This window comes from Saccopteryx leptura, chromosome 2 (genome assembly GCF_036850995.1).
Source record: "Saccopteryx leptura isolate mSacLep1 chromosome 2, mSacLep1_pri_phased_curated, whole genome shotgun sequence".
NCBI classification, from domain to species: domain Eukaryota; kingdom Metazoa; phylum Chordata; class Mammalia; order Chiroptera; family Emballonuridae; genus Saccopteryx; species Saccopteryx leptura.
This window is the reverse complement of record NC_089504.1, coordinates 263245384-263273208: the sequence shown is the minus strand read 5'-3', so window position 1 is coordinate 263273208 and position 27825 is coordinate 263245384. Positions and strand designations below refer to the sequence as shown.

The following is a 27825-nucleotide window of genomic DNA, read 5'->3' as shown; positions in this document are numbered from 1 at the left end:
TTATTTCCACACAGATGCCATTTCGGTAATACCTAACTTGAGGAGGTACATGATACTGAGAAAACTAACCTGTTTTGCATTCTGGACTTGAAAACTGTGCTACCTTTTGGACTTTTCGTACTGGCTTGACCACTTTCTTCTCCTTACTTTTTTCAGCAGGTTTTTCTTTCACAGAGATATCATCTGAAAAGCAGAAACATTTACAGGAAATACTACAATGATTCTTGCCCATCCATTCATCCTCCCCATAGCTGGAAAAATCATTATAAAATGTACAATTCAGGTAGGGAAAAAGAAACCTTCACTGTGGCTATTTCTGTGACCCACAAGCTACCAATGCCAACTCCTCTTATAGACAGGTCTCAAGTTTACCATCACTACTCCACTGTTAGCTTCCAATTCTTTGTGTTTTTTCCAGAAACACTTGAGAAATTTAACTTGTTTTCACAAACTGCAAGAAACTGCAACAGTAATGGTTTCCAACCCAGGGTCCATATAACATTTATACAGTCTCAGAAGTAAGCACTTTCTCAGATTCCAATCTCATTTAAAACTTCCTACTTAACTGAGATATTCACGAACTTCTAGAATAAAACTTCATAAAATACTCAATATAATAACTCTTTTATGGTTATGCTAGTGAAACATATCAAGATACATCCCATATAATTTACTACTTATTAATTTTTTCAATTCTAATCTGGGAATATATACAGGGGTGGGCAAAAGTAGGTTTAAATAATACAAATAATACAATTAATAAATAACAGAAATAAACTATTTTGTGTACTTATAACTATAAACCCATTTTTACCTATTCTTGTGTGTATTCGTGTGTATATGTGCATATAAAAATTAACCTCCATTACAGATCTAAATAAATATACTTTAAAATACATATAGAACTCTGCATTCTGGGCAAAGTGGAAATACATATGAGTCAAAGGCCCTAAGGCAGGAGCATACCTAGTGTCTAAGAAACAGCAGGAGGCCAGTGTGCATGAAACGAAGAGAAAAAGCTGTCATAACTAGGATCAGAGACATAACTGAGGGCCAGATCATGTAGGGCTTAAAAAGCTCACTGCAAGAACTTCAAGATTTACTCAAGAACGATAGAAGTTTTTGGAAGATGTGAGCAAAGAAGTGATATAATCTCAATTAAATTTGAACAAGCTTACTCTAACAGCTGTGATGAGAACAGACTCAGATGAAAGGCAGAAGCAGGGAGACCAGTTAGAAGGCTACTGCAGTAATCCAGGCAAGAGACTGACGGTGGCTTGAACCTAGATGGTAGTGACAGAGGCAGGTTAAGTGGTTTTATTTTAGATATAGTTCAGACAATACTAGATATAAGGTATGAGGGAAATATGGGGATCAAGGGGCCTGAACATTTAGAAGAATAGTATTACCTAAGATGGCGAGACTACCAGAGAGGAGTAGGCTTAAGGAGTGTTCAGTAACCCCATTTAGTTAGTTAACTCCATTTTGGACATATTAAGCTTAAGAAATCTATTATGCATCCAAAGGGAGATGTGGAATTAGCAGCTGATATTCTAACTTTGAAACAGTCTGAGTTCAGAAGAGAAGTTTGAACCAAAGGCATAAATTTGGGGATCATCATCAACAATAAATATTTAAAGCCCTGTGACTAGATGAACTTTGTCTTGTGTATATGCAGATAAAGAAAGAGGTTTTTTTAAAAAGGAAAGGGTGGGAAAGGAAGGAAGACAAACCAAGTACCAAGAATGGATATGCCAATGTTCAGAGATCAGGGAGTTGATTAGGAAAAAAACTGAAAAGGAGCAACTAGACTTAGGAGGAGAACCAACCACTTATGGTTTTCTAAACGTCAAGTGAAGAGTTTCAAAGAGTTTTAATCATGTCCAACATTGCTGAGAGATCAAGATGACAAACCGGAATTAAACACTAAATTTACCAACATGGAAGTCACTGATGACCTTGGTGACAGCAGTTCACAGAGAAATAGGAGCAAAAACCTAACAGAAAGGATCCAAGAATAAAAAGAAGGAGACAAATTGGACACAATGAGTATAAGGCAACTTTTTGAAGTTCTGTTATAAAGAGAGATAAACAGGGCAGTAGTTAAAGAGAGTAGGGCCCAAAGAGGGATGCTTTTATTTATTTATTTATTTATTTTTACACAGAGACAGAGAGAGAGTCAGAGAGAGGGATAGATAGGGACAGACAGACAGGAACGAAGAGAGATGAGAAGCATCAATTATCAGTTTTTCGTTGCGACACCTTTGTTGTTCATCGAATGCTTTCTCATATGTGCCTTGACAGTGGGCCTTCAACAGACCGAGTAACCCCTTGCTCGAGCCAGCGACCTTGGGTCCAAGCTGGTGAGCTTTGCTCAAACCAGATGAGCCTGCGCTCAAGCTGGCGACCTCGGGGTCTCAAACCTGGGTCCTCTGCATCCCAGTCCAATGCTCTATCCACTGCACCACCACCTGGTCAGGCGAGGGGTGCTTTTATGATGGCTGAGATAGTAGCATGTTATCAAATAGTAAATATGTTGACAGGCATGACCTTGTAGAGAGAGAAAACTTGACGATGTAAAAGAAAGGAGGCCCTGACTAGGTTGCTCAGTGGTTAGAATGTCATCCCAGTGTGCCGAGACTGTGGGTTTGATCCTTGGTCAGGGCCCATATGAAAAGCAACCAGTGAGTGCACAACTAAATGGAATAACTAAGTGGAACACTGAGTTCACACTTCTCTCTCTCTCTCTCTCTCTCTTTCTCTCCCTTTTCTTCCCACCTTCTCTCTCAAATGAATGAAAAAAATTTTTTTAAAAAGGAAAGGAAGGTAGGAAGGAAAGAAGGATGGACACAGGGCTTAAGTTATGTCTTAAATACACAAGAGCAAATTTTTGTATGGGTTGGTCTTAGCCAGAAGCACAGAGTTCATCTGCCTTAATAAGAGTGTACAAACTTGTTTAAGAGTTCTCTGACACACAGCATTCTACCTGTCCATAATGATACTGTCCTATGAGATATACTGCTATTACCCCTACTTTACAGATGAGAAAACCAAGGAAGAAAGGTTCTGTAACACAGAGAACATACACAACTACTAAGTGGCAGAGCCCAAATTTGAACCCTTCTAAGCTGATTCCAAAGTCTTTGCTCCTATTTATTACATTCTACGTCTTCACAGGAGAAAAAAAGTTTCTGAATACATGCTCCAATAGTAGGGAAACTAGACAGAACACTTAATGCTACACAATTTATTAGAAGAATCTCTTTGGGAGCTTACTAGAAAAATCTCAAGCTTTACAGTCAGAGTCAGCTTTGCACCTTGGCTTCAATTCTTAACTTCTCTATGCAACCTTGGGAGAATTCCCCTTTGAGCCTCTATTTCCACAGCTGTAAACAATACAGAATACTAAGTACCCAGCATCTTGCCTAAAATCATACTAGCTGTTCAATACATAGTAACATTACGAGTACAGCCTTCCTATTTCCCTCTTCTTTCTTCTGATCTTCCAGAAGTTCCTCATATTTCCAATTCTCCAGCATTATTCCCTTCCCTTTCTTTCTGCATTTTGCCTTCATGTTAGTATCTTCTAATCTGCTGCCTGCCAAATTGCTGACCCTTTCAAAGATCTCAGAGTTCTTAGATCTCAGAGATCTCAACTAAACTTTACTAGACTGCTGTATTTTCTTCAAATCAGACAGGCTCTACTCTGGAAGTCCCTCAGTTTAAAAATAGCCTTGTTTCTGTCTCATCAGCCATGTCTGCTAATTTTAACCCTGGAGCAGAGCCTAGAGACTAAGAGAGCCTTATGACTAAAACCACCATTACATTAGCACACCATGTAGTTAGGAAAGGGAAATGTTAACTTGGTGATCATTTTATGTAAAAGCATTCTAAGTTGACAGCATGCATGATAAAACACTCAAAATCCTAGAAAGCTCCACTCTTACCTGCAAAGTGAATTGCTATGTCTTGGTAGAGTTCTCTGCTCATGTTTTGGAAGTCAGCCTCTTGCCACACTCTGCCATCAGGTGTCCGAATCTTGGTCTCTGAAGGATTGAAGCCTAATACATATCAACAGTACAGAACATTCGTCAAACTTGTTTTATATGTTGTTTGCTATACTCTTTATTTTAATGAGATATAATTAACATACTATAAAATTCACTCTTATAAAGTGTACAACTCAGTGATCTGTAGTATATTTCCAAAGTTATACAACTATCACCATCTAATTCTAGAGCATTTCATCTCCCAGAAAAAACCCTGTACACATTAGCAGTCATGCCCCACAGTACTGTTTTTCCCTGGGAACTGCTAATCTACTTTCTTTATGGATTTGCTCATTCTGGACATTTTCTATCAATAGAATCATACAATATGTGGCCTTTTGTGTCTGGCTTCTTCATTTAGCATAATGTTTTCAATATTCATCCACTATACAATATGTATCAAAGTTTTAGTCCTTTTTATTATTGGATGATATTCCATTATGTGGCCATACTGACATTTATTATCTATTCATCAGCTGATGGACATTTGGGGTGCTTCTGTTTTTTGGCTATTATTAATAATGTTGCTCTGAACATTCGTGTACAGGTTTTTGTGCAGACATACGTTTCCAATTCCCTTGGTTATCATACCTAGTAGTGGAATAGTTGGGTCATACAATGATTCTATGTTTAACTTTTTGAGGGATTGCCAAACAGTTTTCTAAAATAGTTGTATCATTTTACACTCTCACCATCAACGTATGAGGGTTCCAATTTCTCCACACCCTCACCAACACTTGCTATTGTCTGTCTTTTTTATTAGTCACCCTAGTAGGTGTGAAATGGTACCTCAATTGTGGTTTTGACTTGCATTTTCCTAATAACTAATAATGCTGAGCAGCTTTATAAGCTTTTAAGAGAGAAATGCATAACTGGCTACCACACAATGTGTTCACTAATATTATTTGGAAAGAGTAGACTTAATGAGATAGAGCAATATACATTTGCTCAAAAAGAATAAAAATGGAAAACACTAAATTATAAAAAATGCTAATCACATTTTATAAATTTCAAAGATATAAACTATTTTTCTCAAGACTAAGAGAGAGACTACACTACTTAATCTTTCTTTGTAGACAGGCATTAATCGCTAACATCTGTCTGATTCTGCCCATGGCTTGAACTAATGAACAAACTGCCTACACAGGCAGAATGCACCCAAAGTGTGAAAAATGGGTCTTTAAAACATACTATTCAATTTCTCAAAAAACCTAACACACATGCTTTTTCCTAGAAATTGCTGTTCTGACTTCTTATTTCAAACTGATCATTACCCTTTAAGAAATGCACTGAACCTGGAATGTTACTTTACAAAATATATACTAAAATGAGCCTGACCAGGCGGTGGCGCAGTAGATAGAGTGTCGGACTGGGATGTGGAGGACCCAGGTTCGAGACCCCGAGGTCACCAGCTTGAGCGTGCGCTCATCTGGTTTGAGTAAAAGCTCACCAGCTTGGGCCCAGGGTCGCTGGCTCGATTGGGGAGTTTCTCGGTCTGCTGTAGCCCCCAGGTCAGGGCACATGTGGGAGATTGGTCGATGAGCAACTAAGGAGCCGCAAAGAGGAATTGATGTTTCTCATCTCTCTCCCTTCCTGTCTGTCTGTCCCTGTCTGTCCCTCTCTCTGACTCTCTGTCTCTGCCACAAAAAAAACAAAAACAAAAACAAAAAAACCTAAAATGATAAATATGGATGGTAACCACAGTAGGACAAAGATTTATATTTTCAGACGGTTCAACCTATCAAAAACTTGGCAGCCAATAAATATTTGTAAAATTATATCAAAATAAAGAATGAGTTGGAGTCAAAATTGGTAAAAGCACTTTAAAGGTGTTACATAAAAACGAACTGGTAGGTTAATTACATGTCTGATAACAAATAATCTATTCAGCTCTTGGGTATAATAGCATAAACTTAATTTCATCTGACATTTGTGGCAAGGGGCACACAATTATGCCGGTATATCAGGAAAAATTTTATAAACATGATGTTCTGCCTATTATAAACTATAGCTTATAATAAGAAAATATGGCAATTTCATGCAAGGTTCTATCTCTCCACAGCTCTTCACCATCACCACCATCTCACGTCTCTGCATCAACTCTGTCATTTCTTCTCCTTTCCTCTTTAAGAACTACTTAGCTCCATGGGAGCCTTTCTTTACGTTTGTGTCTTTACTTAGAAGTTAACTTCAAGAAGCTTTCAATATCTACATCAGTTTATCTTTCTGTCCCCCAGTCTTTCTTTCCATTCTTTGTCCATTTTTTCTCTTTCTAGTTGTATTTATTAAATAAAAAATGTACTGTACACTTATTAATATTTAACACACTATACTAGGCCCTGAAATAAAATAAGGATGGCTTATTTGGGCTCTAACCTTCATGGGCATTTACATAGTAAAGAAAAGGATATTCAAACAACTAAGTATAAGACAAGAATCCCATATGCCTGACTGGGCAGTGGCGCAGTGAATAGAGTATCAGCATAGGACACAGAGGACCTAGGTTCGAAACCCTGAGGTCGCTGGCTTAAGCCCGGGCTCTCCAGCTTGAGCACAGGGACACACTTGAGTATGGGATCATAGACATGACCCCATGGTCGCTGGCTTGAGCCCAAAGGTCACTGGCTTGAAGCCTGAGGTTGCTGGCTTGAGACCAAGGTTGCTGGCTTGAGCAAAAGGTCACTGGCTTGGCTGTAGCCCCTCTACCCCCATCAAGGCACATATGAGAAAGCAATCAATGAATAACTAAAGTGCTGCAATGAAAAATTGATGTTTCTCATCTCTCTCCCTTCCTGTCTATCTGTCGCTCTCTCTGTCTCCCTCTCAAAAAAATTTTTTAAATAAAGAATCATATAAACACTGTTTGTGTTTAGTACTTCAAATTTTAAAGCAGAATCACAAAACAGTTCCAATATCTCCTTAAAAAAATAAAGCCCACAAAAACATAATAAAATACCAAGATTAGAATGGGTCTTGTATACTAACTCTATTAGAAAAGAAATTAACTCTCTTTTTCTCTTATATTTTGTGTATGCAAAAATATCTCTGGAAGGATACACAAACATTAACCCAGTAACCTCCAGAAAGGGGACCAAGTGGATAGAGCAGAGAGGTTTTCAAAGTCCACCCTTTTTATCTTCTGACTTTTGAACCAACTAAATTTATTATGTATTTGAACAAATGAAACTGTCACTTTGGATTTCTGTAAATAATTAAATAAAATATAGATTCAAATTGAACTTCTTAACTTTGCCTTAGTGGAATAACACTGGAATTTTAGAATGGTAACTTCTAAAATAAACAAACCTTAAATGTGCAGTATACATTTAATGAGTCTGATATAAGTATAGCAAAAGTTCTGGATAATCACTCACTAGCTCAGAACCAACAAGAACATTCTAATCCCACTATCTGCTATTTGCTCTGTCAACTGTGGACAATTACTACATGATATACAAATTTAACTAAAAGGATATAAAAGAATTTTTATTAATAATGCATTACACCAATCATGGCAAAGAGAACATTTTCTTTTTCAGCATTCTAAAAGGAACTGCTCACAATTTCATCACAAATTAGCTAGAATAAAATATAAATTACCCCTTTTTTTTTAAATTACCCCTTTTTAAAAAATCTGATTCACAATGAATATCACCAGCAAAACAACAAGCAAAAAAATAAAACTGGTCATTGCTCTAAGTGTACACAGTAAAATTTGTTTCGCAGATAAAAATGCCTAAAGATACTTTAGAATTAGAAAAAATTACAAAAGCGCCTGACCGGGCGGTAGTGTAGAGCGTCAGACTGGGATGCGGAAGACCCAAGTTTGAGATCCCGAGGTCGCCAGCTTGAGCGAAGGCTCATCTGGTTTGAGTAAAAGCTCACCAGCTGAGCCCAAGGTCGCTGGCTCGAGCAAAGGGGTTACTTGGTCTGCTGAAGGCCCACGGTCAAGGCACATATGAAAAGGCAATCAATGAACAGTTAAGGTGTTGCAATGTGCAACGAAAAATTAATGATTGATGCTTCTCATCTCTCCGTTCCTGTCTGTCCGTCCCTGTCTAGCCCCCTCTCTGACTCTCTCTGTCTCTGTAAAAAAAAAAAAAAAAAAATTACAAAAGCTGTCAGAGAAAAATTAGACTTAGTAGGAAAATTCAAAATAAATTGCAGCAAAAATCATTCCCAATTTGTTAATAACTTAAAATTAACAGAAACAAATCTTGACAATATATATTTTGATCTTCATACATCTAGAAAAACTGAACTTGGAAAAATACCTACAAAAGAAAGGTTACAATGGCAGAAGTTTCCCTGACAAAAGTCTAACATAGACTCACCTGATCAATGAATTAACTCTTTGTTAGAAACATTACATGATGACCCTATGGAAACAATTTCAGGTACATAAAAATACAAACGCCTTAAAACCATAAATATATAAAAACTTGAGCTGGCTAAAAATAAGAATTCTCTCTGAAAAGCATTTTCTCAATAAAAATCTAACAATGTTGGTATAAATGTGATTTAAATATTTGTTTTCTTAAACACAAGAAGAAAAAACACTAGTATTAAAACTTAAAGTTAAAAAGCAGGAACCAAATGTCAGTGCCAAAATATTCTATAACCAAATATTAACTCAAAATGACTGAATTAACTTTTAATACTTTTGAAAGAACTTGAAATAACAATCCAAATATAATGTTAGTATAAGAAAGATATTCTTTCAGATCTCTGAAAATGTACTAGTCCTTATTCCCTCTTTTGTTCAGCTTATTAAATGTTCATAGAGTGGTCCTGATGGACTTATTAAATATTCTAACTCTAGACTCTACCCTCAGAAATTCTGAGTTAGGTCCAGAGAACTGCATTTTTCACCTGCAGGGCCCTGGATTAATGTCTTCTGTGTTTGATCTAAGAATAAGACTCTGTTCTAAAGATCATCTCTACTCAAATACATCATGGGGTGATGGGGATAGGGAGGCAGAAAGAGAAAGGAACAAAGACTGATTACAAACCTCTGTATGCTGGAGCAGGTGGTGCTGTGGCCACTTTCCTGACTTTTGCTGTCACTGAGCTATCAACATTAACAACCATTACTGGATGGTCAGTATGACCCAGGTTCTGGCTCCGGGCATTTATTTCTTCTGAGTGTTCCCACTGTTTCCTAATTCGCTCTTTGAGTTTTTCCAGTCTGACATCATGTTGTCGCCGCTTTAAAATATCTAATCTTTGGGAATTAGAAGTACTAGTAGAAGAGGGAGAAGAGTCAGTTAGCCGTAACACTTTTGGGTCAATATCATGGGCCATGTTACTGACTGGAGCTTTCAAATTGTTCTCATTTCCTTTTGTTCTATTCGACTTTTCTTCCTCAGTTCTCACAGGAGCTGCCATCTTAATCAAACTCTCAGAATTCTGCAATGCATCAATTGCTGGTCGATCATTTAAAAACCTAACAACAGTATCATTGATGACAGATGATTGGGAACTCTCAAAATCACAGCAATGTATATTCCGCTCTTCTCGATTGCTTACCATCCGGTTCCCATTCTCAGACTTTTCTTCATTAACATCCACACAATATACATGCTTTGACTCTAAAGGGCTGGGGCTTATGTTGGAAGATGTGCCACGAATTTCCCTATTATTAAAAAATAATAAGTTTTAAATAAAAAGCACAAAAACTGAAACCAGTCTTACAAATCGAGAAGTCTAAGCTAAAATTTGGAGACCAAAAAACCCCCCAGAAATTCCAGAAAGTTAAAACTAATAAATAACCATTACTAATATTAAGATTCAACGACCCCTCTATAAAGTTCTAAATCAGAATCTGCATATTATAAAATAAGAAAAAATTTAAAAAATGTATACAGAGATTTCCTTAAGAATTCCAGAAAACAGGATTACAATCTGATTTTGAACATTCACTTGACACCTTTTAACAAAATGTGTATTTTACTCCTTTATGAAATCTTAAGTACTAGGAAAAAAAAGTTCTCAAATACTGGCATTTCATACGTATAACTTCTAAATAATGTACTTAATTAACAAATATTAGATTGGGAGCAGAAATAAAAGTACAATAAATATTTTCCTTCAAATAATTGTGGTTAGTAAAGTCAAACCTCTCTACACCACTGACCACTTTTTTGGCAGCTTCAAACTATGTAAAGCATATCTAGAAACTCTAGTGTAAGCAAAAAGCCTAGACATAGCCAAAGTACACATCACAAATTCCATATTCTGGCCTGACCTGTGGTGGCGCAATGGATAAAGTGACAACCTGGAACGCTGAGGTCGCCGGTTTGAAACCCTGGGCTTGCCTGATCAAGACACATATGGGAGTTGATGCTTCCTGCTCCTCCCCCTTTCTCTTTCCCTTTTCTCCCTCCCTCTTTTTCTCCCCCCCCCCCTCTCCCCAACTCTAAACTCAATAAATAAAATCTAAAAAACAAAACAAAAAGACAAAGTCCATATTCTCTATTAATAAAAACATTAGCAAAAGTCTTCCTTCAGAGACTATTTCTATTTTATATATACATCATTACAATAAGTTATATTTTAGGAACAGAAGCAGTTTATTACAAGGGAGGTAAATGAAGACCAAAAGGCTTCAGCAGTAAGAAGAGTACATGAGTCATGAAAAAACACTCAACAAAATTATAAAAGCATAACAACAACCTGGGCCTGCAATGTCTGAATAAGTAGATTTAGCCTCATGTGGCTGCTGAGCACTTGAAATGTGGCTAGTCCAAACTGTGATACGCTAGAATGCTAATTACATATGAATTCAAAAGATACAAAATTAGCGCATGTAGATAATAAAATAAAGCATAACAAGACATATTACATATCATGCCTCTATCTTAGAAAAGGGAAGGACATTGAAAGGAAAAAAGGAGGGAGATAAAAAAGAATTCATTCACTCACTAAATATTTGCTAAATACATATAAGGGTGTTCACTGGATAATTCTTTCAACATTTCTGTAAATATGAAAGTTTTCGCCTGACCAGGCAGTGGCGCAGTGGATAGAGCGTCGGACTGGGATGCAGAGGACCCAGGTTTGAGACCCCGAGGTCACCAGCTTGAGCGCGGGCTCATCTGGTTTGAGCAAAGCAACCAGCTTGGACCCAAGGTCACTGGCTCGAGCAAGGCGTTACTCAGTCTGCTGAAGACCCACTGTCAAGGCACATATGAAAAAGCAATCATTGAACAACTAAGGTGTTGCAACGCGCAACGAAAAACTAATGATTGATGCTTCTCATCTCTCCATTCCTGTCTGTCTGCTCTGTCTCTGTAAAAAAAAAAAAAAAAAAGGCAAAAAAGGCAGAAAGTTTTCATAATAAAGTGTTGGGCAAAATATTTATGTAATAGTTAGTAAATGACAGGCATTACAATGGTGATTTGAGGATAAGCTAGACTTACAGCTTTATATAAACTAATACAATAGGTAGATATGAAATCAAAACATAATGCAATATAAAAATGCTCTAATAAAGGAAGTTATTCAGGCCCTGGCCAGTGGCTCAGTGGATAGAGCACTGGCCCAGGTATGGATGTTCTAGGCCAGGGCAAACAGGAGAAGCAACCATTGTCTTCCCTCCCCTTCTCTCTCTTTTCTCCTCCTGCAATCAGTGGCTCAAATGGTTTGAGCATCAGCCCTGGGCACTGAGGATAGCTTAGTTGGAGCACATCAGTCTCGGGCACTAAAAATAGCTTGGTCTTGAGCATCAGCCCCAGATGGGGTTGCCAAGTGGATCACTGTTGGGGCACGTGTGGGAGTCTGTCTCTCTATCTGCCCTCCTCTCCCCTCCCCCAAAAAGTAATAATAAGCCTGACTAGGCAGTGGCACAGTGGATAAAGCATTGGACTGGGATGCAGAGGGCCCAGGTTCGAAACCTCAAGGTCACCCAGCTTGAGTGTGGGCTCATCCTGCTTGAGCACAGGCTTACCAGCTTGAGCACAGGGTCGCTGGCTTGAGCATGGGATCATAGACATGACCCCATGGTCACTGGCTTGAAGCCCAAGGTCACTGTCTTGATCAAGGGGTCACTCGCTCTGCTGTAGCACCCCACTCAAGGCACATACAAGAAAGTAGTCAATGAACAACTAGGGTGCCACAATAAAGAATTAATGCTTCTCATCTCCCTTCCTGCCTGTCTATCCCTATCTGTCCCTCTCTCTGACTCTCTCTGTCTCTGTTCAAAAAATAAAATAAAATAAAATAAATAATAACAACATGAAATTTAAATAGCCTGACCAGGCAGTGGCACAGTGGATAGAGCACTGGACTGGGACGCAGAGAACCCCTGAGGTCACCAGCTTGAGTGTGGGTTCATCTGGTTTGAGCAAGACTCACCAGCTTGAGCCCAAGGTTGCTGGCTTGAGCCCAAGGTCGCTGGCTCAAGCAAGGGGTCACTCAGTCTGCTGTAGCCCCCTGGTCAAGGCACATAAGAGAAAGCAATCAATGAACAATTAAGTTACCGCAACAAAGATGCTTCTCTTCTCTCTCCCTTCCTGTCTGTCCCTATCTCTCTCTCTGTCACTAAATTAAACTAAAATAAAATAAAATAAAAAATAAAGGAAGTTATATAGTATTATAGTAGCAGAGAAGAAGGGTTATGGAGTTGGGTAGAATCAGATCTTGCAATGCTTCATACAGAAGGTGATAAAAGATGAGTCTGAAGTGATGAATGGAGCTGCCAGGTAAAGAGCGTTTTATTCATACTTATATAGGTTTTTAATTTTTTTAAAAATATTTTTTATTTATTGATTTTTAGAGAGAGGGGAGAGAGAGAGAAAGAGAAGGGGGAGGAGCAGGAAGCATCAACTCCCATATGTGCCTTGACCAGGCAAGCCCAAAGTTTCGAACCGGCAACCTCAGTGTTCCAGGTCAACACTTTATCCCATTGCGCCACCACAGGTCAGGTGGTATTTTATTTTAGTTTAATTTTATTTAATTTAGATGAATAATTTACACAATTTTAAATACTAGGTAGTATTCTTAGCAGGAAAAACATTAGAATATATATAAAGAGTAGGGCCCTAGCCAGTGTCACAGTGGATAGAGCATTGTCCAAAGTTGCTAGTTCAAGCCCCAATCAGGGCACCTATGAGAAGCAATCAATGGGCACACAACTAAGTGGAACTGAGTTAATGCTTCTCTTTCTCTCTCTCTCTCTCTCCTGCTTCCCCCCCATTCTTTAAAAAAAAAGTAACTTAGTTTTAATTCTAATAGTGATTATGTTTCTAGAGAAGTTACCTAATATTTTTGTAGTAAAAGATTCTGAACTCTCAAGCAAAAGTAAAAAAAAAGAAAATAAGATTCTGAACTCTGCCTTTTTTCAACTTCTTTCTATCTCTTTTTTCTAAACTATTAAGTTTTACCCAAATTAAGGTTTTTTTCACCATTTTGATCACTACAACATAGTGACAATGCCCAAATTTATATTCCCAGTCCGATCTTTTCATACACATTCCTACCAAAATTTTCAAATGTCTACTGAACACATATTTCAAAACTACATCAAATTAAAGATACTGAAAATTGAACTCATAATTCTCTTCCCTTCCATCTCCCAAATTCTTTCAAATTTAAGAGTTCAAATATATACCCAGTACTATCAAGCACCATCATGAAACTCCATGGTTTATTGACACTTTGAAACTTTTTAAATGGTTGTGTTAAACAGTATTTATTAATTATTACTTGATATATTAAGAGCACACACACATATCGCTAACAAAAGAACCCTTAAATACAAAATTTGATCATTTTATCTGTTCAATATCCTTAATTATCAGCTAACCAAAACCACAAAGCATTTTGTATTATCCATACTATCAAAATTCATACATCAAACTTGACCATCTGACTAAATAAGTTGCTGAAAGGAGCCACTGGCAAAAGGTAAAACAATAAACCAACCCATGTTCTCAAGAAGAAATTTTAGGTAACTGATTAATGCTATTTAAAAAAAAAAAAGGAGAAGAAGAAAACTAAACTATACAAAGTCCATTAGATAGAACATCCAATCTGAGATAGTAGAGGGGTGGGGAGCCACATTTCCTGAGTAATTTGTCTATAGAAAACATACTTATTGCAATGGTGATAGTGGCCTGGAGCAAATATTATTACTTCTATCCTTCCCAGTATTTACTCAGTAAAAGTAGAAAGTCAGTATTTTGTAATATAAAAGATGTTTGCTTAATTTTTTCTGAAAAATGAAAATAATAATACCAGAGCCAGAGTGCTATGAAAAACTCAGAAAATAAACTATAATCTTACTGTAAACATTACAGACTAGTCCTATTTGGTAACTTAAAAAACAGAAACAAAAAATCCACTAACCTGTAAGAAGCCAAAGGTTCACGGAACTCAACACGATTACTTTTCTTTACATTACTTTCCAAGGTGGTAACTCTGAGAGGACTGCGAGATTTCTCTTTCCGTGATTTAGAAGATTTGGAGGCTGGAGCATTAAGCCAAGAATCATCCAGGTATCTACCATCTTAAAGAAAAGGAAAAAAATCTGTGATAACATATGATATAAAATATGACTCTCGAATTTGGTAAGGATCTAAGAAAATACTTAGGTATCTACTATTTCTGTCATCTATAGTAGGATATTATATAAGTAGATGAAAAATATTCAGATTATTTAAATTATTACATAACTATAGATTACAGTGGTACCTTGGGATACAAGCAGAACAACATACAAATTTTTTAAGATACGAGCTATGACTCGGTCTGTACTTTTGTTCAAGATCCGAGCAAAATTCCAAGATACATGTCGTGATTCGGGAAGCTGCTGGTAGTTGGCATGTTGGCACACGGGTCCAGTATCTGCAGCACAACATCAGCATCTCATTCTTTCTCATGTGTTACCTGCAGAATCAAGTAGAATCTTGTGTGCTATACTCGCTCTTGCATCATTTTTGCATTTTTTACTAACTTTTCTTGTGTGCTATCATGGGGCCGAAGAAAGTGAGTGTAAAGGACAGTGGTGAGAAGAAGAGAATGATGTTGATAGAAGTAAAGCAAGAAGTAATAGAAAGGCCCTGGCCAGTTGGCTCAGTGGTAGAGCATCGGCCTGGCGTGCAGGAGTCCCAGTTCGATTCCCGGCCAGGGCACACAGGAGAAGCGCCCATCTGATTCTCCACCCCTCCCCCTCTCTTTCCTCTCTGTCTCTCTCTTCCCCTCCTGCAGCCAAGGCTCCACTGGAGCAAAGTTGGCCCAGGCACTGAGGATAGCTCCATGGCCTCTACCTCAGGTGCTAGAATGGCTCTGGTTGCAACAGAGCAACGCCCCAGATGGGCAGAGCATCACCCCCTGGTGGGCATGCCGGGTGGATCCAGGTCGGGCGCATGAGGGAGTCTGTCTGACTGCTTCCCCGTTTCCAACTTCAGAAAAATACAAAAAAAAAAAAAGTAATAGAAAAACATGAGCATGGTGTACGAGTGATGGAACTGGCAAGGCTGTACAACCACAATACATCTACAATTTGTACCATCCTTAAACAAAAGGATGCCATCAAAGCGCAAACCCAGTGAAAGGAACTACAATTCTGTCCCTATGAAGGACAAATATCCATGAAGAAATGGAGAAGCTTCTGCTTGTGTGGGTGAAAGAGAAAGAGCTGGCAGGAGATACAGTGATGGAGACTGTAATATGTAAAAAGGCACATATTATTTACGGCAACTTGAAGAAGAAAGAACCATCAACCTCAAAAGAGGCAGCAGAAAATACGTTTAAGGCAAGTCACGGCTGGTTTGAAAATTTCAAGAGATCTGGCATCCACTTGGTGGTGAGGCATGGTGAAGCTGCGGGTGCTGATGTTAAGGCAGCTGAGGAGTACATCATACATTTTGCTGCACTTATTGCAAAGGAAGGCTACATCCCCCAACAAGTGTTCAACTGTGACGAAACAGGATTTTTTTGGAAAAAAATGCCCTGGAGGACTTTCATTGCAGAGAAGCTGCTGCCAGGCCACAAACCCCTGAAGGACTGTGGGACCCTTGCATTGTGTGCAAATGCTAGCAGTGACTGTAAAGTAAAGCCACTGCTAGTGTATCATTCCAAAAATCCTCGACCCCTTAAGACTCACAAGATTCTTAAAGAAAAACTGCAGGTTATGTGGCGCAACAATGCTAGGGCATGGGTTACGCGGCAGCTTTTTATTGAATGAGTAAATCTCGTCTTTGGTCCTGCAGTGAAGAAATATCTTCAAGAAAATGAACTCCTGATGAAAGCATTACTAATCCTTGAAAATGCTCCAGCCCACCCACCTGGTCTTGAAGATGACATTCTCAATGAGTTCAAATTCATGAAAGTCCTCTACCTCCTACCCAACACAACTTCAATCTTGCAACCTATGGATCAGCAGGTCATTCCCAACTTTAAAAAGCTTTACACAAAGCACTTGTTCCACCACTTTGAGGTGACTGAGAATACAATTCTAACCCTTTGAGAGTTTTGGAAAGATCACTACAACATTGTGATATGTTTACGCATTATTGACTTGGCATGGCAAGAGGTTATAAGAAGAACCTTGAACTCGGCATGGAAAAAGTTATGGCCTAATGTTGTTGCAGACAGGGACTTCAAAGGATTCGAACCAAAGACTGAGACTGACATAGAAGCATTAGAGATTGTGTCCCTCGGAAAGTCGATGGGTCCGGAGGTAGATGAGGGTGATGTAACCAAGCTTGTCGAGGAACATGAGGAGGAACTCTCAACTGAGGAGTTGAAGGAGCTACAGATGATGCAGCATACAGAGCTTCTGCAAGAGATTAGTAGTGAGGAGGAGGTCCAGTCGGAGGAAGTGATTTCTACAAGTGAAATTAAAGACATGCTGGCAATGTGGGAGAAGCTTTCAAGTTTCATTGAAAAGAAACACCCAGAAAAAGTTTCAACTGGTCCTGCTTCAGCACATTTAATGATACTTGTTTGTCACATTTCTGTAACATTTTAAAAGGCAGGCAAAAGTAAACCTCTTTGGATTTTTTCTTTTTTTTTTTTACAGAAACAGAGAGAGAGTCAGAGAGAGGAATAGATAGGGACAGACAGACAGGAACAGAGAGAGATGAGAAGCATCAATCATTAGTTTTTTGTTGCGACACCTTAGTTGTTCATTGGTTGCTTTCTCATATGTGCCTTGACCGTGGGCCTTCAGCAGACCAAGTAACCCCTTGCTCGAGCCAGCGACCTTGGGTCCAAGCTGGTGAGCCTTGCTCAAGCCAGATGAGCCCGCACTCAAGCTGGCAACCTCGAGGTCTCGAACCTGGGTCCTCAGTATCCCAGTCCGACACTCTATCCACTGCGCCACCACCTGGTCAGGCTGGAGAGATTTTTATTCAAAAGTCCTGCAAGTGAAAGTGCTGAAAGTGCAGCCAAAAAGGCAAAAACAGGTGATGATTAAATGAAAAACACGTAATGTTAAGCTTAGGTTATAAAGTTAAGAAAGTGCATTTTTTTTACAATTAAGTTTTGTGGTTTTATTTTAAGTAAAGAAAGTGCAGTTTTAGTTTTGTTTAAAGTAAAGAAAATGCAGTTTTAGTTTACATTTAGTGTTAAGAAAGTGCAGTTTTAGTTTACGTGTCTACAGTGCCTGCATCCCTTCCTCCCTCCCTCCTCCTCCGCCATTCACCTCCGTTAGCCACACTCGTCTGTCTCCAAGGTAAGAATACAGTACTAAATAAGTTTTTTCTTTTATTTCATATAGTTTGTTATGCATTGGTAAAGTATACATGTGTGTTTCTTAATTAAAAACGTCTTTTTTCATAATTTAGGATGGTTTGGGGATGTTTCACAGGGCTGGAATGGATTAAATCTATTTCAGTTACTTTAAATGGGAGAAATTTGTTTGATATACAAGTTGACTGACTTACAAGCTTGGTTACAGAATGAATTAAACTCGTATCTCAAGGTACCACTGTATATTCTGTGCAAACAATGCAAAATAAAATTCAACATAGAAAACTCTTTTTTGTCAATAGCTCTCACTTAAAAAAATATATCAGATAAAACCCAAGAGAGTCACAAGTTTAAAAAAAAAAATCTAAGTTTCTGTGGAAAGTACTAGCTAGCCTGCAGGTTTTAACCCACTAATTAAGAAATCACAGAATTAAACATATCAAAGGTAAACAAAGAAAATACTGGCATTGTGTTAATTTATGATAGGATCTAGAAGATAGATAATTCCATTTATAATTTTAAACGCTACCAAAAAATAGAAATCTTATTAAGCCAACTAAATTTCAAAGTGATATAAAAACCTATAAATGAAAAAATGTAAAAAAGACATATATACTGCTCACAAAAATTAGGGGATATTTCAAAATAAATATGAAGCAATAAAATATTCCCTAATTTTTGTATGCAGTATGTAACCCCAAAGGCTCAATATCAAATTCTCTCCACTAAAAACAAATGAAAATTCACTGTCACCGGTGGTATAGTGGCGCTAAAGCCCCAAATTAAAAATTGAGGAAAACATTCTCCAGGGCCACTGAATCTGGGGCTGCCACGTACTATACTATACTACTCAGTACCGAAGGAAAAAACCTAGAGGCTGATGAGGTGTCATCTGACAAGAGCAAGCAAACACATGGACTGTAAGAGAAATTAAACAGAAACAAACCAACATAAAAAATTTACATTGAATATATTCAGATCTTTGGAAGTAACACCAGACATACCTTTTCTACTTATTTTTCGGGTAGAACCTGCAGAATATTTCTTGGTATCCATGACAGAATCAAACACAGCTGTACTTGTAGGGGTGACTTCTAATTTGTTTTCAATGTGTCTCAGCTGAAGTTAAACACCATCAAACAAATAGGTTAATTCTGTAAATAACCAGCTATTAATGATTCACATTGCTATTTAAAAGTATATTGTCCAATACCTTTATCCAAAGCAGGAAAAAAACTCAAATATTTTATTTAATGAAGAAAAAAAAACAGGCTTTTTTTCATGGTTTACTATTTCAGCAGTATTAATAACTGGCACAATGCTGCCAAAATTTAGAGAAAATCAAAAAGTCTGAAGAATGTCAGTGTTTCTTTTGTCTTGACATATATATATATATATATATATATATTTATTTTTTTTATTTTTTTTTTTTTTTCATTTTTCCGAAGCTGGAAACGGGGAGGCAGTCAGACAGACTCCCGCATGCGCCCGACAGGGATCCACCCGGCATGCTCACCAGGGGGCGATGTTCTGCCCCTCTGGGGCGTCACTCTGTTGCATCCAGAGCCATTCTAGCGCCTGAGGCAGAGGCCACAGAGCCATCCCCAGCGCCCGGGCCATCTTTGCTCCAATGGAGCCTCGGCTGCGGGAGGGGAAGAGAGAGACAGAGAGGAAGGAGAGGGGGAGGGGTGGAGAAGCAGATGGGCGCTTCTCCTGTGTGCCCTGGCCGGGAATCGAACCTGGGACTCCTGCATGCCAGGCCGACACTCTACCGCTGAGCCAACCGGCCAGGGCCTTGACCTATATTTTAATTGAGTATTTTTTAAAGGTTTTATTTATTCATTTAGAGAGGAGAGAGAGAGAGAGAAGGGAGAGAAAAGAGAGAGAGAAAGGAGAAGAGGAGCAGGAAGCATCAACTCCCATATGTCCCTTGACTAGGCAACCCTGGGGTTTCGAACCGGTGACCTTACTGTTACAGGTAGCCACTTTATCCACTGCATCACCACAAGCCAGGCTTAATTGAGTATTTTTAAAGTAGTAAAAATTTTCTGACATTATATGCTGCCTATCATTATGCATATATCTTGTACATTTTACAAGCAAAAATGAGGAAAGAACAATTTAGCTAGACTAACATTTAGGATTATTCAAATAGTCACAACTTTTTATAGTCTTATGTCTGTACAGTAAGTTTCACAATAAATACAGAATTCAGGTTTCCATATAATTCATCATACAAATCTTTGTGTGGTTATACTTTTTGTACAACCACCAATATTCTGAATGATTTTAAAAAGCATTTTCTGCCCTGGCCAGTTAGCTTAGTCAGTTAGAGCATAGCCAAAACAAAAGGTTGTAGGTTCAATTCTGGTCAAGGCACATGGGAAGCAACCAATGAGTGCACAACTAAGTGGACAACAAGTAAATGCTTCTCTCTTGCTCTCTTTCCCTCTCTCTCCAGTCCTCTGTCTCTCAATAAAAAATAAAAAATATAGGCCCTGGCCAATTAGCTCAGTGATAAAGAATTGGCCCAGTGTGTGGCTGTCCCTGGTTCGATTTCCAGTCAGGCACACAGGAGAAGCAACCATCTGCTTCTCCACCCCTCCCCTCGCCTTCTCTCTCTCTCTCTCTCTCTCACACACACACACTCTCTCTCTCTCTCTCTCTCTCTCTCTCTCTCTCTCTCTCTCTCTCCCTGAAAAAGAAAACAGAAGAGGTATAAAATACAAAGTTAAAATCATCAAAATCCCAGCAGAGATATAAAAAACTTTGTATAAAATTCTGACTTACCTCTTTTTGCATTTCTGCAGTACAATGTGCTCACAAAATTAAAATAATCCTGTAATAGTTCTGAATCAGGCTCTCCCTCCCCTATGTATATGTATTATGAGCCCCTTATCATCCTTAAAAATTCTTTAAAAACGCCCAATCATTTTGACAAACTAAAAGTTCAGCTCTAAATTAGTTTAGCTCTAAATTAAATTGGGGTATAGAAACGATTCTTAATTACATATGTAGAGGAGAGAGAAGATATACTGCTGTTTATGGGGTCAAAAGTTAACTCTGCATTATGACCAAATCTAGGTTACAGTACTTTTCTAGAGTGATTTGCAAACCAGTTCAAAAGATTAGGAGACAGAAAATACCATGTTCAAACCACAAAGAAATAGGTGATTCAAATCCAGGTAGGATACAAAAGAAAACAAAATGGATTTATTAGAAGAGTAATGTGCTCAGAGAGCAAATGAAAAAGAAGAGAAAAGGGAAAGAGTCTCTCTTCAAAGGCACTATGCATCACCTGCCATGTCTGGATTCTGAAACTCCTGACAAGACTAAACAGAACACAAAGGACAATGAGGGTCCACAGTCACTCTCTAGGAGTGCTGAGAGAAACTGTCTATTACTGCCACCAAAAAGAAGAGGGAACTCACAGTCCATTCAAGAAGTAGTTGTTCCTTTCCCTTCCTGAGTCTGAGCCTTCTACACAGATATATAGCTTCACCTTCCCAAATGCATTCCTTGTTTTAAATCTTCATACCAAATTGGCAAATTTAATAAAAGATAATAAACAGCACAAATTATTTTAATATTTCATGTCATAGTGTTAATGTTCCTTATACCTAAAGTATCTTGATTATTCTTTTGTTATTTAATAGTTGTCATTAATGTTCATTTTGTTAATATATGATATGGTATATAACTTCTTACCAAAATATTAACTTTATTTTTCTACCAAAAACCACTATAGAAAAAAATTTAAATTCCTTCAATCATAACAAGTAATCAATTTTAAACCAGAAAGAAATAAATGGAAATACTTACAGCAGCCTTGGTCTGAGAAAGTGCATGCCACGATGTGGTTAAATCTGCTGGGGAACATTGATATTTACTCAGAATCTCTGCAGTTAACCACGGACTCTGAATTTTCATAAGCTCCCAAACGCACACAAAAGTTTGAGAACCCCTTTTTTAGGCAGAAATATTCCTCAGCAAGTGCTGTTATTATGCTGAGCCAAGCATGGTTCTTCTCTCATCCAATAAAGTTGAGCTTCCCACCATGTGGTTCAAAGTGGTATTTGACACTGGTCCCATTACTCCTTAGGACAGCTGGACTAACCTACACCTACACTGTATGGTATTTCACATTATAATGTGTAAAGATTAGAAAACTACTCTAGACATCAATCTACCAGCAGAAACAAAGGTAAAATCTATTTATATTTAGTCTTTCATATAACAGCCCTTCGAATGGCATAAGGCCGCATATTTCCCAAGTTCATCCATCTCTAGGATATTTTCATTTCCTCCAAACGCTTCTTATGTGACATAATTTCCAAATCCCTCACAAACCCAATTATCTTCCTCCACATATACTCCAGTTTGTCAATGTCCCTCAAAAAAACATTACGCTCTAAATTAATGTTATCCCAAAGCATCATTAAAGAGTTCAATGAGACTATTATTTTCATTATCTGTGCACTATAGACCTATAACTATATTAAGAGCTATATAATACTATTTATTGACATTAAGTTAGAATTTCTCAGGAAATAAAACTAATTTTACATATACTGATTCTTTTTCAAAAAGGATTTTTTTTCTTTTACTTTAGGATGTCTTTGAAGGTGAAGGACATTGTATTTTTTAAAACAAAATTGAATTTTTAAAATTATATATTTCCTTTTATAATCAAAGTATATGTACAATTTTCATCTACTGATTAGCCCAGAATTTTATACAAACGACCTAAACAAGGGATTAAGTTCAGTTTACAAACAAATCCTACCTTGAACAGGGTCCCTGCTTTGAGAGCTCCTTGGGTTTGGTAAAGGCACCTCTTTTGCTTTGCTGCTCCTCATCCTGCCAATTTACCTGCAATCACACCAGAGCATCCACTGAGCATCACATTACATGTGAGTCAAGAAAATGCCCTGACTTATCCAGCCTTTCACTAAAGTCAGAAAAGAATTTTGTTATCTTTATACCATCTTAAGCATTCCTGATATTCTATATCTAAGTAGGTCTGTTTTTTATGTAAGAATAATATAATGTATAAAAATCACTTTCTATAAAATAGAAAAATATTATTGTGGAAAAGTACAATGAAAGAAGTCTCTTCACAGAAAGAGAATCTAATCTGTCAAGCTAATTCTTTAAAGTATAAATTTTAATTCATAAAATACCTTTTCTAACCACTTTAACAGAATTACTACTTCATCTGTTTCCCATAGCATTCTATTAACTTTTTATAGCCTTTATCATCATCACACACATACACCATCATTCATTCATTCCTTTATTCAATAAACATTAGTTGAACACTTAACCTTCACAATCTAATGGAAGAGACACAGATAAACAAATAGTTAATATATAATGTGATGATTATATAATAAAGTTACAAACACCATGTAATGTTTCAGTGTCCTCACAAGGTTGTCCTTAAGGACTATGTCTTCTCATTCATCCTCATATCAACAGAGTCCTTCAATGAACAGATAAACAAATGGTGGTGTTGGAAATTGCTGGGATCTCAACTTAAACAGAAAAGAATAAAGAAGAATCAAAGGCAGGGTGGCTTATGAAAGGAAGAATAGGAATGGGAGTGGGGTCAATCAATGAAAGTGACAAAACACATTATCAAAGAAACAGAAGAGGTGGTTAAAAAGTCAGGCTGGGAAAAAAAAAAAAAGCCAGGGTGGAAAACTACTCATAGAAAAAGGAAGAGGAACACAACATACACCACTAGGTCCATACCAGGGGGGGGGAAAGAAATGGAAAACAGGGAAATGGAATCCTATATTAATTTGCAAGTAACCTGTAAGAATTTATGATAAAATTACAAAACACACACAAAAAGCGTAATTGCCCTTGCTGGCAATAACAGAGGGAAAAAGAGGGCTACAGGTGGCTATACAATAAGCTAATGTATGATGCCATGGAAACAATGGGAGTCACCTGATAAAAGCACATCATCAATGTGAAATGCATGAGAAGACTAGAGAAAAAGAGAATGCCAGTGCTCTAACTATAACCAAGTAAAAGCCTTACTACATTAAGCCAAAAATACAGTACAAGAACTATGAATAGACTACAATGAAGATTCATTTATTCACTCTCCAGACATGAGCTAGGTAATAAGCAGTTAAACTGGAACAATAAAACACTGCAATCTAGATTCATTGCAAAAGGAAGAGGAACACAACATACACCACTAGGTCCATAAACCAGGGGGGGAAAAAAGAAATGGAAAACAGGGAAATGGAATCCTATATTAATTTGCAAGTAGCCTGTAAGAGTTTATGAGCAGCAGAAACTACTGAGAAAAAGAGAAGACATTTCTCCCAGCTACTAACCCAGAGCAAAGATTAACTGCCAGACCTATGGCTTCAACCTCACAAAAAAATCTGAGTGCTTCTTCAAGGGTAATGGTGTGGCCCTAGCTAAACTGCTTCTTTGCAGGAATTACTAAAGGGTAATACTGCTAACTACCAGGCTACAACTTGGCAAACACATCGACCTTGTTAAGAATTCTGCGTTTGGCCTGACCGGGAGGTGGTGCAGTGGATAGAGCGTCCCACTGGGATGTGGAGGACCCAGGTTCGAGACCCTGAGGTCGCCAGCTTGAGCGCAGGATCATCTGGTTTGAGCAAGGTTCACCAGCTTGAGCCCAAGGTTGTTGGCTTGAGCAAGGGGTCACTCAGTCTGCTGTAGCTCCGGTCAAGGCACATATGAGAAAGCAATCAATGAACAACTAAGGAGCCGCAACAAAGAACTGATGTTTCTCATCTCTCTCCCTTCCTATCTGTCTGTCCCTCTCTCTGACTCTCTCTGTCTCTGCCACAAAAAAAAAAAAAAGGAATTCTGCATTTGTTAGCAATCAGGTTCCCTTATTCTGGAAGTATGATGATGTCCCAGAGTGATTGTCCTCAACAGACTTGATCTCTACCTGATCTATACTGAAATCCAGGAGCAAAGATTCCAAGGTGTACAGTAATCCCATGGACAGTAGGCAGCCAGAATCCTAACATGGAAATTGAAATAAATGAAAATAGAAATGTAGGCACACTGTTCTAGATCATATTTGATTAATTCAAGCAAAAAAGCTCATGTTTTCCTTCTCCTAAATCCCACACCTCCCCTGGCCGGTTGGCTCAGTGGTAGAGCGTCGGCCTGGCATGCAGGAATCCCGGGTTCGATTCCCGGCCAGGGCACACAGGAGAGGCACCCATCTGCTTCTCCACCCCTCTCCCTCTCCTTCCTCTCTCTCTCTTCCCCTCCCGCAGCCAAGGATCCATTGGAGCAGCGATTGCCCAGGCGCTGAGGATGGCTCTGTGGCCTCTGCCTCAGGTGCTAGAATGGCTCTGGTTGCAACAGAGCGCCGCCCCAGATGGGCAGAGACAGAGAGAGTCAGAGAGAGGGACGCCCTGGTGGGCGTGCCGGGTGGATCCCGGTCGGGCGCATGTGGGAGTCTGTCTGACTGCCTCCCCATTTCCAACTTCAGAAAAATACAAAAACAAAAAAAACCCCACACCACACGATTCCCTTTAAAATCCTACAGGTAAAAGTGAGCCAAAGGGGGCGGCGGGATCCTAATGCTTTCTGTCCTCTCTCTCTCCAGTCCAGTCTCACTGAAGAAAATGGGCTTAAAATGAGGGAAACATTTATATCTAGCCCCCAAAAAACAAATCTGGCATAGTCTCTTCAAATATCAGCAGTCTATTTTTCTTTTTCCTATTTACCTCCTATGTTCTTATATAATACTTTCCCTCTTACGTTTTCCTGTTTCCTGATTAATCTCTTATCTGATTTCCTCTGCCCCCTTTCTCACCTCTAACTACCCCATTTTATATCTACTATTCATATTTATAATTAATATGTTTATGATTAACTTTTCTAAATCTGAAAAAGGTTTAGAAATCTTTATAAATAAAACTATGACATAATAAAATTTCTCTCATAACTCAAAAAAAACCTTTACCACACTGAGATATGCTATACATACATATATATACACACACATATATACATATATATGAATATATATTTATTAAAACATAACACACTTGGCTTATTTTTTAAAATGTGGGTACATGACATGAACTGATATTAAGGTTAATGCACAAAGTACGTCTTTGATGCCAGTGTATTGTCAAAATGCATCTTTAGTCATTAAGTTATCATATCTAATTGTTTTAATCCATGTCAAATAGGACCACACAGAAAACATCCTTTGTATTTAAATATCTTTTAAAGAACAATACTTTGAAACCGTTAACACCCCCTCCCACTTAACCTCTGTAGCTAGTTTTTATTTATTTAATTTTTTTTTTTTTTACAGGGACAGAGAGAGAGTCAGATAGAGGGATAGATAGGGACAGACAGGAATGAAGAAAGATGAGAAACATCAATCATCAATTTTTCGTTGTGACACCTTAGTTGTTCATTGATTGCTTTCTCATATGTGCCTTGACCGCGGGCCTTCAGCAGACTGAGTAAACCCCCACTCGAGTCAGTGACCTTGGGTTCAAGCTGGTGAGCTTTTTGCTCAAGCCAGATGAGCCCACACTCAAGCTGGCAACCCTGGGGTCTCGAACCTGGGTCCTTCCGCATCCCAGTCCGACGCTCTATCCACTGCGCCACCGCCTGGTCAGGCTAGTTTTTAAGTCTATAAAGAAAACTCTCTACCAAATAACCCATACATACATACATTCCCAGTAATTCCCACTGCAAAGGAATTTCTAAGTAGCCGCACACTGCCTTCCTCCAAGCAGCTGCAGAGTTTTTATCTCCTGAGTCTGCTTTCTCAAGCAGCTCTGGGAAAATCACCTGGAAAACATGTTAAACAGTGATTCTGAGGCTCCACCCACAGGAGATTCTAAATCAGTGGGTCTCAGAAGAGGCAAAATCCCAGAATTTTTAAAGGTCTACAGGGCTGGCTTTAGCTCAGGAGTTCTTGAGTCAAGTTCGCTTGTTTAAAGGTCTACAAAGATCCCCAAATACAACAGCTTTGAGAACTACATCCCAAGAGATTAACTTCAATTCTACTTTTGGAAGTCTGAAGCCTCTGAAAACAGTTAATTCCATAAAGATAAACATCAGTGGAAAGAACTAATCCTATTCCCCAAATCATCTGAGAAAATCTCTCTCCTGAAGCTCCAGAACATTTGACAGCAACAATCCCTTTAAACTAGAAGCCAAAATTACAGACTTCTAACACTACAGGGATGATCATGCAAGCAATTAATATTCACAACTATCATTTTCTGTGTTCCTTCTCTGTAAGCCAAAGACAGTATTGTTTTCCATATATTATTTCTAATCTCTGTCACAATCCATGAGGCAACTATCCATATATCTGTTTTACTGATGAAGAAACAGTATCAAACAGACCAAAGAACTACTCCAAGGTCATTCAGCTAATAAGTGACAGAACTAAAAATTAGCCTGACCAGGCAGTGGCACAGTGGATAGAGCGTCAGACTGGGATGCAGAGGACCCAGGTTCAAGACCCGGAGGTCGCCAGCTTGAGCGCAGGCTCATCTGGTTGGAGCAAAAAGCCCACCAGCTTAAACCCAAGGTTGCTGGCTCCAGCAAGAGGTTGCTCGGTCTGCTGAAGGTCCGTGGTCAAGGCACATATGAGAAAGCAATCAATGAACAACTAAGGTGTCACAATGTGCAACGAAAAACTAATAATTGATGCTTCTCATCTCTCTCAGTTCCTGTCTGTCTGGCCCTGTCTATCCCTCTCTCTGACTCACTCTGTCTCTGTAAAAAAATAAAATAAAATAAAAACAACAAAAAAACAAACAAATAAAAAAAAAGAAAGAACTAGAAATTAAACCTCTCTCTGACCTCTGAAAGTCTCTAAGGGTCATTCACACAATGCCTCTCATAACATTCAAGCTCAACCACCATCTATAACAAAACTCCCTATCCTCTCTTGTAATTTCATCATAAGACACCCTGCTATCCCACCTGTATTCTATCCTCGTTAGAACCTCCTCTATTCCATGAACTTCAACGTATTTTAACTTTTTTTAGAGAATACTCATTTAACCAATGTGCCTTGACCATTATC

At 38.3% G+C, this 27825-nt stretch overlaps 1 protein-coding gene across 12 annotated transcripts in view; it reads right to left on the bottom strand.

The window, feature by feature from the left end:
• The window catches only part of CEP350 (centrosomal protein 350), a 124477-nt gene that overhangs the window by 81474 nt on the left and 15178 nt on the right, over positions 1 to 27825 (bottom strand). For 6 of the 12 annotated variants that reach the window (XM_066361650.1, XM_066361657.1, XM_066361662.1 and 3 more), the window contains exons 2-8: positions 22531 to 22616; positions 21567 to 21613; positions 18749 to 18863; positions 14397 to 14556; positions 9062 to 9684; positions 3948 to 4061; positions 70 to 183 (exon numbers count right to left, since the gene is read on the bottom strand). In XM_066361650.1, coding sequence (XP_066217747.1) covers positions 70 to 183; positions 3948 to 4061; positions 9062 to 9684; positions 14397 to 14556; positions 18749 to 18863; positions 21567 to 21613; positions 22531 to 22603 — 1246 coding nt within the window. In that variant the 5' untranslated portion in view covers positions 22604 to 22616. Of the gene's footprint in view, positions 1 to 69; positions 184 to 3947; positions 4062 to 9061; positions 9685 to 14396; positions 14557 to 18748; positions 18899 to 21566; positions 21614 to 22530; positions 22618 to 24693; positions 24769 to 27825 lie in introns of those variants that run through there. The other 6 variants (XM_066361653.1, XM_066361656.1, XM_066361651.1 and 3 more) reach the window with 5 other exon arrangements.